The sequence below is a fragment of the Oncorhynchus clarkii genome, chromosome 30 (assembly GCF_045791955.1).
Source record: "Oncorhynchus clarkii lewisi isolate Uvic-CL-2024 chromosome 30, UVic_Ocla_1.0, whole genome shotgun sequence".
NCBI lineage: Eukaryota > Metazoa > Chordata > Actinopteri > Salmoniformes > Salmonidae > Oncorhynchus > Oncorhynchus clarkii.
Genome location: NC_092176.1, coordinates 42,246,990 through 42,261,976, shown reverse-complemented (window position 1 = coordinate 42,261,976; position 14,987 = coordinate 42,246,990). Strand labels below are relative to the sequence as shown.

The 14,987-nt window shown below is 46.1% G+C and overlaps 1 protein-coding gene across 5 annotated transcripts in view; it reads right to left on the bottom strand.

Moving 5' to 3' along the window:
- The window catches only part of LOC139389357 (sodium-dependent phosphate transporter 2-like), a 97,609-nt gene that overhangs the window by 27,366 nt on the left and 55,256 nt on the right, over positions 1–14,987 (bottom strand). For all 5 annotated transcript variants that reach the window (XM_071136051.1, XM_071136046.1, XM_071136047.1 and 2 more), the window contains exons 2-6: positions 11,697–12,287; positions 8,487–8,627; positions 6,792–6,877; positions 6,594–6,690; positions 5,010–5,129 (exon numbers count right to left, since the gene is read on the bottom strand). In XM_071136051.1, coding sequence (XP_070992152.1) covers positions 5,010–5,129; positions 6,594–6,690; positions 6,792–6,877; positions 8,487–8,627; positions 11,697–11,988 — 736 coding nt within the window. In that variant the 5' untranslated portion in view covers positions 11,989–12,287. The remainder of the gene's footprint in view (positions 1–5,009; positions 5,130–6,593; positions 6,691–6,791; positions 6,878–8,486; positions 8,628–11,696; positions 12,288–14,987) is intronic.

Below are 14,987 nucleotides of genomic sequence, written 5' to 3'. Positions count from 1 at the left end.
GGCCGTCCCTCCTCCGATACAAAGGGCCGTCCCTCCTCTGATACAAAGGGCCATCCCTCCTCCGATACAAAGGGCCATCCCTCCTCTGATACAAAGGGCCGTCCCTCCTCTGATACAAAGGGCCATCCCTCCTCTGATACAAAGGGCCGTCCCTCCTCTGATACAAAGGGCCGTCCCTCCTCTGATACAAAGGGCCATCCCTCCTCTGATACAAAGGGCCATCCCTCCTCTGATACAAAGGGCCGTCCCTCCTCTGATACAAAGGGCCGTCCCTCCTCTGATACAAAGGGCCATCCCTCCTCTGATACAAAGGGCCATCCCTCCTCTGATACAAAGGGCCATCCCTCCTCTGATACAAAGGGCCATCCCTCCTCTGATACAAAGGGCCATCCCTCCTCTGATACAAAGGGCCATCCCTCCTCTGATACAAACGGCCGTCCCTCCTCTGATACAAAGGGCCGTCCCTCCTCTGATACAAAGGGCCGTCCCTCCTCTGATACAAAGGGCCGTCCCTCCTCTGATACAAACGGCCGTCCCTCCTCCGATACAAACGGCCATCCCTCCTCCGATACAAAGGGCCATCCCTCCTCCGATACAAAGGGCCATCCCTCCTCCGATACAAAGGGCCATCCCTCCTCTGATACAAAGGGCCATCCCTCCTCTGATACAAAGGGCCATCCCTCCTCTGATACAAAGGGCCGTCCCTCCTCTGATACAAAGGGCCGTCCCTCCTCTGATACAAAGGGCCGTCCCTCCTCTGATACAAAGGGCCGTCCCTCCTCTGATACAAAGGGCCGTCCCTCCTCTGATACAAAGGGCCATCCCTCCTCTGATACAAAGGGCCGTCCCTCCTCTGATACAAAGGGCCATCCCTCCTCTGATACAAAGGGCCATCCCTCCTCTGATACAAAGGGCCATCCCTCCTCTGATACAAAGGGCCATCCCTCCTCTGATACAAAGGGCCATCCCTCCTCTGATACAAAGGGCCGTCCCTCCTCTGATACAAACGGCCGTCCCTCCTCTGATACAAACGGCCGTCCCTCCTCTGATACAAAGGGCCGTCCCTCCTCTGATACAAAGGGCCATCCCTCCTCTGATACAAAGGGCCATCCCTCCTCTGATACAAAGGGCCATCCCTCCTCTGATACAAAGGGCCATCCCTCCTCTGATACAAAGGGCCATCCCTCCTCTGATACAAAGGGCCATCCCTCCTCTGATACAAAGGGCCATCCCTCCTCTGATACAAAGGGCCATCCCTCCTCTGATACAAAGGGCCGTCCCTCCTCTGATACAAAGGGCCGTCCCTCCTCTGATACAAAGGGCCGTCCCTCCTCTGATACAAAGGGCCGTCCCTCCTCTGATACAAAGGGCCGTCCCTCCTCTGATACAAAGGGCCATCCCTCCTCTGATACAAAGGGCCATCCCTCCTCTGATACAAAGGGCCATCCCTCCTCTGATACAAAGGGCCATCCCTCCTCTGATACAAAGGGCCATCCCTCCTCTGATACAAAGGGCCATCCCTCCTCTGATACAAAGGGCCATCCCTCCTCTGATACAAAGGGCCATCCCTCCTCTGATACAAAGGGCCGTCCCTCCTCTGATACAAAGGGCCGTCCCTCCTCTGATACAAAGGGCCGTCCCTCCTCTGATACAAAGGGCCATCCCTCCTCTGATACAAAGGGCCATCCCTCCTCTGATACAAAGGGCCATCCCTCCTCTGATACAAAGGGCCATCCCTCCTCTGATACAAAGGGCCATCCCTCCTCTGATACAAAGGGCCATCCCTCCTCTGATACAAAGGGCCATCCCTCCTCTGATACAAAGGGCCATCCCTCCTCTGATACAAACGGCCATCCCTCCTCTGATACAAACGGCCGTCCCTCCTCTGATACAAAGGGCCGTCCCTCCTCTGATACAAACGGCCATCCCTCCTCCGATACAAACGGCCATCCCTCCTCCGATACAAAGGGCCATCCCTCCTCCGATACAAAGGGCCATCCCTCCTCTGATACAAAGGGCCATACCTCCTCTGATACAAAGGGCCATACCTCCTCTGATACAAAGGGCCGTCCCTTCTCTGATACAAAGGGCCGTCCCTCCTCTGATACAAAGGGCCATCCCTCCTCTGATACAAAGGGCCATCCCTCCTCTGATACAAAGGGCCATCCCTCCTCTGATACAAAGGGCCATCCCTCCTCCGATACAAAGGGCCATACCTCCTCTGATACAAAGGGCCATCCCTCCTCTGATACAAAGGGCCGTCCCTCCTCTGATACAAAGGGCCATCCCTCCTCTGATACAAAGGGCCATCCCTCCTCTGATACAAAGGGCCATCCCTCCTCTGATACAAAGGGCCATCCTTCCTCTGATACAAAGGGCCATACCTCCTCTGATACAAAGGGCCATCCCTCCTCTGATACAAAGGGCCATCCCTCCTCTGATACAAAGGGCCATCCCTCCTCTGATACAAAGGACCATCCCTCCTCTGATACAAAGGGCCATACCTCCTCTGATACAAAGGGCCATACCTCCTCTGATACAAGAGGAGGGATGGCACAGTGGGAATCGAACACACTATCCTGGCGTTGCAAGCGCCATGCTCTACCAACTGAATCACACAGGTCCCAACCCTAATCAAACCCTTAACCAAACCCTAATCAAACCCTTAACCAAACCCTAATCAAAACCCTAACTTCAACCCTAACCAAAACCAAAACCCTAACCTAAACCCTAACCAAAACCCTAACCTAACCAAACAAAAACCTATTCCAGAATGTTCCTAATTTCCCCTAACCAACCAGAATCTTAAATAGGTCTTACTCTTTCTAGCTAGCTGGGGTTCAGGGTTAGTGGGTTTAAAATGTTTCCTTTTGGCAAGGGGGGGGGGGGGGGGGTGAAAGTCCACATCGGCTGGCAGAAGCTGTTTGGTTTCAGAAGGGTACACAGTCTGAGGAGGCCAGAGACCAGGGGGGGGGGCTCTGTAGCGGGGGACTCAAGTCTTTTGTCTGGCATGGTTCAGTCAGTCTGGGTGTCCAGAGGGCTTTGAAGGCGGCGTGAGAAATAGACACAAAGGAGCTCTCAAATACTTCCAGGCAGTGGAGGCTCCTCAGAGGAGGAAGGGGGGGGACAGGTGGTGGAGAAATTACTCAATTATCATACTTGAGTAAAAGAAAAGTCCCCCAGTAAACTACTACTTGAGTAAAAGTCCCCCAGTAAACTACTACTTGAGTAAAAGTCCCCCAGTAAACTACTACTTGAGTATATGTCCCCCAGTAAACTACTACTTGAGTAAAAGTCCCCCAGTAAACTACTACTTGAGTATATGTCCCCCAGTAAACTACTACTTGAGTAAAAGTCCCCCAGTAAACTACTACTTGAGTAAAAGTCCCCCAGTAAACTACTACTTGAGTAAAAGCCCCCCAGTAAACTACTACTTGAGTAAAAGTCACCCAGTAAACTTCTACTTGAGTAAAAGTCCCCCAGTAAACTTCTACTTGAGTAAAAGTCCCCCAGTAAACTACTACTTGAGTAAAAGCCCCCCAGTAAACTACTACTTGAGTAAAAGTCACCCAGTAAACTTCTACTTGAGTAAAAGTTTAAAAGTATTTGATAACAAAAGTATCAAAAGTAAATGTAATTGCTAAAATATACTTAAGTATCAAAAGTACAAGTATAAATAATTTCAACTTCCTTATATTAAGCAAATGGCACCATTTTCTTGTTTTTTTTTTATTTAATTTTATTTGCAGATAGCCAGGGGCACACTCCAACACTACAGACAAAGCATGTGTGTTTAGTGAGTCCGCCAGACCGGAGGCAGTAGAGATGACCAAGGATGTTCTCTTGATCAGTGCGCATGACCCTTTTCTTGTCCTGCTAAGCATTCAAAATGTAGCGAGTACTTTTGGGTGTCAGGGAATATGTATGTAAAAAAAATACTTCACTACATTCCTAAAGAAAATAATGTAAAAGTTGTCAAAAATATAAATAGCAAAGTACAGATACCCCCCAAAAACTACTTAAGCAGTACTTTCAAGTATTTTTACTGAAGTACTTTACACCGCTAGGGAGGACCATCCTGCTCAGTGAATTTCATAATAATAATAAAACTATAAAAAAGTAAAAATTTAAAAGTGATCTTTTAAAAATTTTTTTTTTTTTTAGATAAAACTATACGAAATACATTCACGTCACCAAAAAAACGGATTAAAACATGTTGTTTTGCAATGAAGGTCTAACAGTAGCCTCAACTCCACCGTCAAGGGCAGTGGGGTTCCTAAACCTTTTCCCCCCTGGGGCCATCATTGGAGAATACCTATGGGCTAAAACAACATTAGCTAGTTAGCATTGGGCTAGTTGATCTGGACCATTCTGACACGGCAGATAACTATTTATAAGGTATACAATGAATGACATGACAGGAAAACTGCTGATGCAATTTCAAATTTGTCATTCTATTATTATAACTTTAAAAATGTAGGTTAAAAACCTGACTGAGCGGTTGATCAGGGGTGTATTCATTCCCCCCCCCCAATTCTGTTGCAAAACTTTTTCCTTAAACGGAAGCAAACGGAACGGAAAGGAGGAGGGACCAACATGAATTTGTCCAATAAAAACAGAACTGTTTTGCAGCGGTTGGACTAAATGATTACACACCGGATCAGCTAGGTGCAGGCAAGAGTGTGCAAGGCGGTATCGAATGTGTCACTGTCACCTTGATTACTCTAATTTGTCTCTCGAAATCTGTGCACCTTGTTATAAACTTTAATTTGTAGGCTAGGTTGTAGCAGCCTCATGATGTGTATTAGGGAGGATAAAATTATCTTACACACACACACACACACACACACACACACACACACACACACACACACACACACACACACACACACACACACACACACACACACACACACACACACACACACACACACACACACACACACACACACACACACACACACACACAACAGTGAGAGAGAGAGAGAGAGAGAGGGGGTGACACCTACTTGTTATCTTCCGTCTCATCCAGGGGCAGACAGCGAACCACACCACGGCAGCACAGACCAGAGCCCCCGCCAGCGTGATCAGAGCTATAGCCCACACAGGTAACATCTCCAGACCTAGCACTGAGCGGGAGAGAGAGAGACACACACGTCGAAACAGAGTGGTAAGCCCAGCAATGCAAAACATAATTGTAGAAAGAAATCCCAGTTTCCACATGATAGACACTGGTATAGTGCTAAAAATAAAGATGGTGAAGCTATTACATAGACCACCAGTCTAGTGTTAGGACCAGGGTTAGGTTAAGTCTCAGTTCTTACATGGACCACCAGTCTAAAGGGTTAGGGCCAGGGCTAGGTTAAGTCTCAGTTCCTACATGGAGAGCCAGTCTAAAGGGTTAGGGCCAGGGCTAGGTTAAGTCTCAGTTCTTACATGGACCACCAGTCTAAAGGGTTAGGGCCAGGGCTAGGTTAAGTCTCAGTTCTGACATGGACCACCAGTCTAGTGTTAGGACCAGGGTTAGGTTAAGTCTCAGTTCTTACATGGACCACCAGTCTAGTGTTAGGACCAGGGTTAGGTTAAGTCTCAGTTCTTACATGGACCACCAGTCTAAAGGGTTAGGGCCAGGGCTAGGTTAAGTCTCAGTTCCTACATGGAGAGCCAGTCTAAAGGGTTAGGGCCAGGGCTAGGTTAAGTCTCAGTTCTTACATGGACCACCAGTCTAAAGGGTTAGGGCCAGGGCTAGGTTAAGTCTCAGTTCTGACATGGACCACCAGTCTAGTGTTAGGACCAGGGTTAGGTTAAGTCTCAGTTCTTACATGGACCACCAGTCTAAAGGGTTAGGGCCAGGGTTAGGTTAAGTCTCAGTTCTTACATGGACCACCAGTCTAGTGTTAGGACCAGGGTTAGGTTAAGTCTCAGTTCCTACATGGAGAGCCAGTCTAAAGGGTTAGGGCCAGGGTTAGGTTAAGTCTCAGTTCTTACATGGACCACCAGTCTAAAGGGTTAGGGGCCAGGGTTAGGTTAAGTCTCAGTTCCTACATGGAGAGCCAGTCTAGTGTTAGGACCAGGGTTAGGTTAAGTATCAGTTCTTACATGGACCACCAGTCTAAAGGGTTAGGGCCAGGGTTAGGTTAAGTCTTAGTTCTGACATGGACCACCAGTCTAAAGGGTTAGGGCCAGGGCTAGGTTAAGTCTCAGTTCTGACATGGACCACCAGTCTAGTGTTATGGCCAGGGTTAGGTTAAGTCTCAGTTCTGACATAGACCACCAGTCTAGTGTTAGGGCCAGGGTTAGGTTAAGTCTCAGTTCCTACATGGAGAGCCAGTCTAGTGTTAGGACCAGGGTTAGGTTAAGTCTCAGTTCTTACATGGACCACCAGTCTAGTGTTAGGGCCAGGGTTAGGTTAAGTCTCAGTTCTTACATGGAGAGCCAGTCTAGTGTTAGGACCAGGGTTAGGTTAAGTCTCAGTTCTGACATGGACCACCAGTCTAAAGGGTTAGGGCCAGGGCTAGGTTAAGTCTCAGTTCTGACATGGACCACCAGTCTAAAGGGTTAGGGCCAGGGTTAGGTTAAGTCTCAGTTCTTACATGGAGCGCCAGTGTAGAGGATGGAGAAGGCGTTGATGCCTATCGTTGAGGCGTAAAACACTGGCAGGGCACGGAGACCGTTGGGGACAGGGTCATCCTGAAAACACACACATACACACACAAACACAGGTCAGCACAGACACGTACACACACACAGAGAACTGCAAATAGTGTATAATGTGACTACTGGTAACTCACCTTACTGAGGATGAAGTGTCTGATGAGGAAGAAGAGGAACCCCGACATCAGTCCCGACAGCAAGGGAGAGATGAACCAGGACGCCACTTGGAGGAAGGAAGAGAGGGGCAGGCTGGGTAACGTAGTCATAGGTCATGTTTTAGAGAATTGATTCGGATCACAAACTGAAAGATGTACAAATCACCTTGTATCCCGAATAACTACTGATTTGGGATTAGTCCACAGACCCGAGAAGGCTGGGCAATGAAGTCATAAGACAGTCAACCCTTATCCCAAAGCACGCTGGGTAATGTGGACAAACAGTCAACCTAACATAGGTTCCATATTAGACTCGGTCATTGGGCTGGGCGATACAGCCAACATACAGTATATCACAACAAAAAATAAATACATTTGGGGACAATATTTTTATGTTTTTGAATAATCAAGGTTGTAAATTGCTTTATGAGTTATGCATTACCCGGCCACACAATTATTGTAATGGGTCATTCTCAAATCTGATTGATTTAACAGTATAAAACAACAACTTCAACCACACGTTGATCTCGTTGTAGAACATTTCCACACTTCCACGTAGGGCAAATGAGATGTCATTTTTAACCAAACATTGCAATTGCCATTTGACTAGCGATTTAGATTAACCTGGAATATCACATTGACATAAGTATTCAGACCCTTTAACTCAGTAATCTGCTGAAGCACCTTTGGCAGCGATTACAATCTCGAGGCTATTTTCATGTCTCTCCGGTTCAAGTTTGAGCTCTGGCTGGGCCACTCAAGGACATTCAGAGACTCGTCACAAAGACACTTCTGCAGTGTATTTTTTAAATTTTTTTATATATTTTTATTTTACCTTTATTTAACTAGGCAAGTCAGTTAATTAAGAACAAAATCTTATTTTCAATGACAGCCTACTGGGAAACAGTGGGTTAACTGCCTTGTTTAGGGGCAGAACGACAGATTTGTACCTTGTCAGCTCAGGGACTTGAAATTGCAACCTTTTGGTTACAAGTCCAACGCTCTAACCACTAGGCTACCTGCTGCCCCGTGTTGGCTGTGTGCTTAGGGTCATTGTCCTGTTGGTCGGTGAACCTTCGCCCCAGTCTGATGTCCTGAGCACTCTGGAGCAGGTTTTCATCAAGGATCTCTCTGTACTTTTCTCCGTTCATCTTTCACTCGATCCTAACTAGTCTCCCAGTCAATCTTGGTTTCATCAGATAAGATAATCTTGTTAGTCATGGTCTGAGAGTCTTTAGGATCATACTGTAGGGTAAATATATAGTATCATATGGTAGGGTATATATAGTATCATACTGTAGGGTATATATAGTATCATACGGTAGGGTATATATAGTATTATACTGTAGGGTATATATAGTATCATACGGTAGGGTATATATAGTATCATACTGTAGGGTATATATAGTATCATACTGTAGGGTATATATAGTATCATACGGTAGGGTATATATAGTATTATACGGTAGGGTATATATAGTATTATACTTTAGGGTATATATATAGTATCATACTGTAGGGTATATATAGTATCATATGGTAGGGTATATATAGTATCACATGGTATACAGCCCAGCCCTACTCAGACATGGGAAGACTAGCCCTTGGTGGGCTAAAAGAGTCATAGATAGTAAACCCAACTTCAGAGCATGCTGGGTAACGTAGTCATAGACATACCAATCTTGACCAGCTGCATCCACTGGACACCCTTGGTGCCGATGGCCACCATGGAGAACCCGATGGTCGATCCAACGATGCAATGCGTCCCGGAGATGGGTAGTTTGAGGAAAGAGGCGATGAGCTGCCAAATCGCTGACCCTGTGGAAAAAGAGAGAGACAGAGAGACACACACAGAGACAGCGAGGGGGAGAGATACAGAGAGAGAGATACAGAGAGAGAGAGAGATAGCGCGAGACACACAGACAGACAGAGACAGACAGATGACAGACAGAGACAGACAGACGTCGTACAAGCTATGAGATATGAACCTTCCGTGAGAATTAAAACACAGGCTATGACTGAAAACATTGGTTACTAGCTGTTAAATCCCTTCAAGCTCAATTTCTCTCAAAGCTCATTGGAGGAAAGGGATCCACGGTCCCTCCCTCAGACCTCCTCCAATGCACTTAGAGGAATTCAGGAAACACGGGTGGAAGAACTGAACATCTAGTAACATTTTAAGACAATACTCGAGAACGACAGGGTATGGTATATACATACCGACCATGGCCGATACTCGAGGACGACAGGGTATGGTATATACATACCGACCATGGCCGATACTCGAGGACGACAGGGTATGGTATATACGTACCGACCATGGCAATACTCGAGGACGACAGGGTATGGTATATACATACCGACCATGGCCGATACTCGAGGACGACAGGGTATGGTATATATGTACCGACCATGGCCGATACTCGAGGACGACAGGGTATGGTATAGTACAGGGTATGGTATAGTACAGGGTATGGTATAGTACAGGGTATGGTATAGTACAGGGTATAGTATAGTACAGGGTATGGTATAGTACAGGGTATGGTATAGTACAGGGTATGGTATATACGTACCGACCATGGCCGATACTCGAGGACGACAGGGTATGATATATATGTACCGACCATGGCCGATACTCGAGGACGACAGGGTATGGTATAGTATGGTATATACAGTATGGTATATACAGTGCCTTGCGAAAGTATTCGGCCCCCTTGAACTTTGCGACCTTTTGCCACATTTCAGGCTTCAAACATAAAGATATAAAACTGTATTTGTTTGTGAAGAATCATCAACAAGTGAGACACAATCATGAAGTGGAACGACATTTATTGGATATTTCAAACGTTTTTTAACAAATCAAAAACTGAAAAATTGGGCGTGCAAAATTATTCAGCCCCCTTAAGTTAATACTTTGTAGCGCCACCTTTTGCTGCGATTACAGCTGTAAGTCGCTTGGGGTATGTCTCTATCAGTTTTGCACATCGAGAGACTGACATTTTTTCCCATTCCTCCTTGCAAAACAGCTCGAGCTCAGTGAGGTTGGATGGAGAGCATTTGTGAACAGCAGTTTTCAGTTCTTTCCACAGATTCTCGATTGGATTCAGGTCTGGACTTTGACTTGGCCATTCTAACACCTGGATATGTTTATTTTTGAACCATTCCATTGTAGATTTTGCTTTATGTTTTGGATCATTGTCTTGTTGGAAGACAAATCTCCGTCCCAGTCTCAGGTCTTTTGCAGACTCCATCAGGTTTTCTTCCAGAATGGTCCTGTATTTGGCTCCATCCATCTTCCCATCAATTTTAACCATCTTCCCTGTCCCTGCTGAAGAAAAGCAGGCCCAAACCATGATGCTGCCACCACCATGTTTGACAGTGGGGATGGTGTGTTCAGGGTGATGAGCTGTGTTGCTTTTACGCCAAACATAACGTTTTGCATTGTTGCCAAAAAGTTCAATTTTGGTTTCATCTGACCAGAGCACCTTCTTCCACATGTTTGGTGTGTCTCCCAGGTGGCTTGTGGCAAACTTTAAACAACACTTTTTATGGATATCTTTAAGAAATGGCTTTCTTCTTGCCACTCTTCCATAAAGGCCAGATTTGTGCAATATACGACTGATTGTTGTCCTATGGACAGAGTCTCCCACCTCAGCTGTAGATCTCTGCAGTTCATCCAGAGTGATCATGGGCCTCTTGGCTGCATCTCTGATCAGTCTTCTCCTTGTATGAGCTGAAAGTTTAGAGGGACGGCCATGTCTTGGTAGATTTGCAGTGGTCTGATACTCCTTCCATTTCAATAGTATCGCTTGCACAGTGCTCCTTGGGATGTTTAAAGCTTGGGAAATCTTTTTTTATCCAAATCCGGCTTTAAACTTCTTCACAACAGTATCTCGGACCTGCCTGGTGTGTTCCTTGTTCTTCATGATGCTCTCTGCGCTTTTAACGGACCTCTGAGACTATCACAGTGCAGGTGCATTTATACGTAGACTTGATTACACACAGGTGGATTGTATTTATCATCATTAGTCATTTAGGTCAACATTGGATAATTCAGAGATCCTCACTGAACTTCTGGAGAGAGTTTGCTGCACTGAAAGTAAAGGGACTGAATAATTTTGCACGCCCAATTTGTCAGTTTTTAATTTGTTAAAAAAGTTTGAAATATCCAATAAATGTCGTTCCACTTCATGATTGTGTCCCACTTGTTGTTGATTCTTCACAAAAAAATACAGTTTTATATCTTTATGTTTGAAGCCTGAAATGTGGCAAAAGGTCGCAAAGTTCAAGGGGGCCGAATATTTTCGCAAGGCACTGTACATACCGACCATGGCCGATACTCGAGGACGACAGGATATGGTATATACGTACCGACCATGGCCGATACTCGAGGCCGACAGGGTATGGTATATATGTACCGACCATGGCGATACTCGAGGACGACAGGGTATGGTATATATGTACCGACCATGGCCGATACTCGAGGACGACAGGGTATGGTATAGTACAGGGTATGGTATATACATACCGACCATGGCCGATACTCGAGGACGACAGGGTATGGTATATACGTACCGACCATGGCTGATACTCGAGGACAACAGGGTATGGTATATACATACCGACCATGGCTGATACTCGAGGACAACAGGGTATGGTATAGTACAGGGTATGGTATATACGTACCGACCATGGCTGATACTCGAGGACAACAGGGTATGGTATATACATACCGACCATGGCGATACTCGAGGACGACAGGGTATGGTATATACATACCGACCATGGCCGATACTCGAGGACGACAGGATATGGTATATACATACCGACCATGGCGATACTCGAGGATGACAGGGTATGGTATAGTACAGGGTATGGTATACGTACCGACCATGGCGCTGACCTCCCCCGCCATGAGAACAGGCACTGTCTCGTTGTAGAGGTTGACGTCTATGATGCCTTTCCGTATGGTCTCCCCCACCTTGGCTCCAAGCAGCATGGAACCCAACGTCTCAAAGATGGACGCCAGGATACAGGCCTGTTTCAGCGTCACCACCCCCGACCCCACCGCCGTCCCAAACGAGTTGGCCACGTCGTTGGCCCCAACAGAGAAGGCAAGAATGAAGGCTATGACGAAGCCCAGGATCACCATCCACAGGTACTCCTGTAAATCCACCATCTTGACTCTCTATAAAAATAAATCCCAACCACAGAGAAAACAAGGGAAAACTAAGCCAAACTAACTAAGGTGAGCTAGCTGTTAATATGTTGGAGAGGAGCTGTAAATCCTGTCCTCTGTGCGTACGAAGCTCTGCTGTGACTTCTTCCCCTTCCTGGTTGTGTTCAGATGGAGGGGAGCAACGTGTCGCTAACTGAGTGTCTGGAGGTCAGTCTGTGGAGAAGAGCAGGCTAGTGGCGGACGGAGGGGACATTCCATGGCTCAGAGCTGAGACAGTCCCATCTACACCCTTCCCTCATCTGACAAACAAAACAAAACAAAGAGGTTAGATATGATTAGGATAGATATCCTGAGAGTCTACTGAATACTGGTAACACAGGGTGAGTGAAGAAGAGAGAGAGGTTAGAGGTCATGATTAGGATAGATATCCTGAGAGTCTACTGAATACTGGTAACACAGGGTGAGTGAAGAAGAGAGAGAGGTTAGAGGTCATGATTAGGATAGATATCCTGAGAGTCTACTGAATACTGGTAACACAGGGTGAGTGAAGAAGAGAGAGAGGTTAGAGGTCATGATTAGGATAGATATCCTGAGAGTCTACTGAATACTGGTAACACAGGGTGAGTGAAGAAGAGAGAGAGGTTAGAGGTCATGATTAGGATAGATATCCTGAGAGTCTACTGAATACTGGTAACACAGGGTGAGTGAAGAAGAGAGAGAGGTTAGAGGTCATGATCAGGATAGATATCCTGAGAGTCTACTGAATACTGGTAACACAGGGTGAGTGAAGAAGAGAGAGAGGTTAGAGGTCATGATTAGGATAGATATCCTGAGAGTCTACTGAATACTGGTAACACAGGGTGAGTGAAGAAGAAAGAGAGGTTAGAGGTCATGATCAGGATAGATATCCTGAGAGTCTACTGAATACTGGTAACACAGGGTGAGTGAAGAAGAGAGAGATGTTAGAGGTCATGATTAGGATAGATATCATGTGAGTCTACTGAATACTGTTAACACGGATTGAGTGAAGACAAAAGGTGGATGAGAGGTGTCGTATTTGATGAACACAAGCCCACTAAAGGGAGTGTGGGGCTGGGCAGCATTCCGTATACCGGGGTATTTTTAGGAATGGGAATAGGGAGTGGGAATAGGAATAGGGAATAGGAATAGGGAGTGGGAATAGGGAATGGGAATGGGAATTGGGAATAGGAATAGGGAGTGGGAATAGGGAATAGGAATTTTTATTTTATTTATTTATTTCACCTTTATTTAACCAGGTAGGCAAGTTGAGAACAAGTTCTCATTTACAATTGCGACCTGGCCAAGATAAAGCAAAGCAGTTCGACACATACAACGACACAGAGTTACACATGGAGTAAAACAAACATACAGTCAATAATACAGTATAAACAAGTCTATATACAATGTGAGCAAATGAGGTGAGAAGGGAGGTAAAGGCAAAAAAGGCCATGGTGGCAAAGTAAATACAATATAGCAAGTAAAACACTGGAATGGTAGTTTTGCAATGGAAGAATGTGCAAAGTAGAAATAAAAATAATGTGGTGCAAAGGAGCAAAATAAATAAATACATTAAATTCAGTAGGGAAAGAGGTAGTTGTTTGGGCTAAATTATAGGTGGGCTATGTACAGGTGCAGTTATCTGTGAGCTGCTCTGACAGCTGGTGCTTAAAGCTAGTGAGGAAGATAAGTGTTTCCAGTTTCAGAGATTTTTGTAGTTCGTTCCAGTCATTGGCAGCAGAGAACTGGAAGGAGAGGCGGCCAAAGAAATAATTGGTTTTGGGGGTGACTAGAGAGATATACCTGCTGGAGCGTGTGCTACAGGTGGGAGATGCTATGGTGACCAGCGAGCTGAGATAAGGGGGGACTTTACCTAGCAGGGTCTTGTAGATGACATGGAGCCAGTGGGTTTGGCGACGAGTATGAAGCGAGGGCCAGCCAACGAGAGCGTACAGGTCGCAATGGTGGGTAGTATATGGGGCTTTGGTGACAAAACGGATTGCACTGTGATAGACTGCATCCAATTTGTTGAGTAGGGTATTGGAGGCTATTTTGTAAATGACATCGCCAAAGTCGAGGATTGGTAGGATGGTCAGTTTTACAAGGGTATGTTTGGCAGCATGAGTGAAGGATGCTTTGTTGCGAAATAGGAAGCCAATTCTAGATTTAACTTTGGATTGGAGATGTTTGATATGGGTCTGGAAGGAGAGTTTACAGTCTAACCAGACACCTAAGTATTTGTAGTTGTCCACGTATTCTAAGTCAGAGCCGTCCAGAGTAGTGATGTTGGGCAGGCGGGTAGGTGCAGGTAGCGATCGGTTGAAGAGCATGCATTTAGTTTTACTTGTATTTAAGAGCAATTGGAGGCCACGGAAGGAGAGTTGTATGGCATTGAAGCTTGCCTGGAGGGTTGTTAACACAGTGTCCAAAGAAGGGCCAGAAGTATACAGAATGGTGTCGTCTGCGTAGAGGTGGATCAGAGACTCACCAGCAGCAAGAGCGACCTCATTGATGTATACAGAGAAGAGAGTCGGTCCAAGAATTGAACCCTGTGGCACCCCCATAGAGACTGCCAGAGGTCCGGACAGCAGACCCTCCGATTTGACACACTGAACTCTATCAGAGAAGTAGTTGGCGAACCAGCCGAGGCAATCATTTGAGAAACCAAGGCTGCACAATAATGTTTCTTATCGATGGCGGTTAAGATATCGTTTAGGACCTTGAGCGTGGCTGAGGTGCACCCATGACCAGCTCTGAAACCAGATTGCATAGCAGAGAAGGTATGGTGAGATTCGAAATGGTCGGTAATCTGTTTGTTGACTTGGCTTTCGAAGACCTTAGAAAGGCATGGTAGGATAGATATAGGTCTGTAGCAGTTTGGGTCGAGAGTGTCCCCCCCTTTGAAGAGGGGGATGACCGCAGCTGCTTTCCAATCTTTGGGAATCTCAGATGACACGAAAGAGAGGTTGAACAGGCTAGTA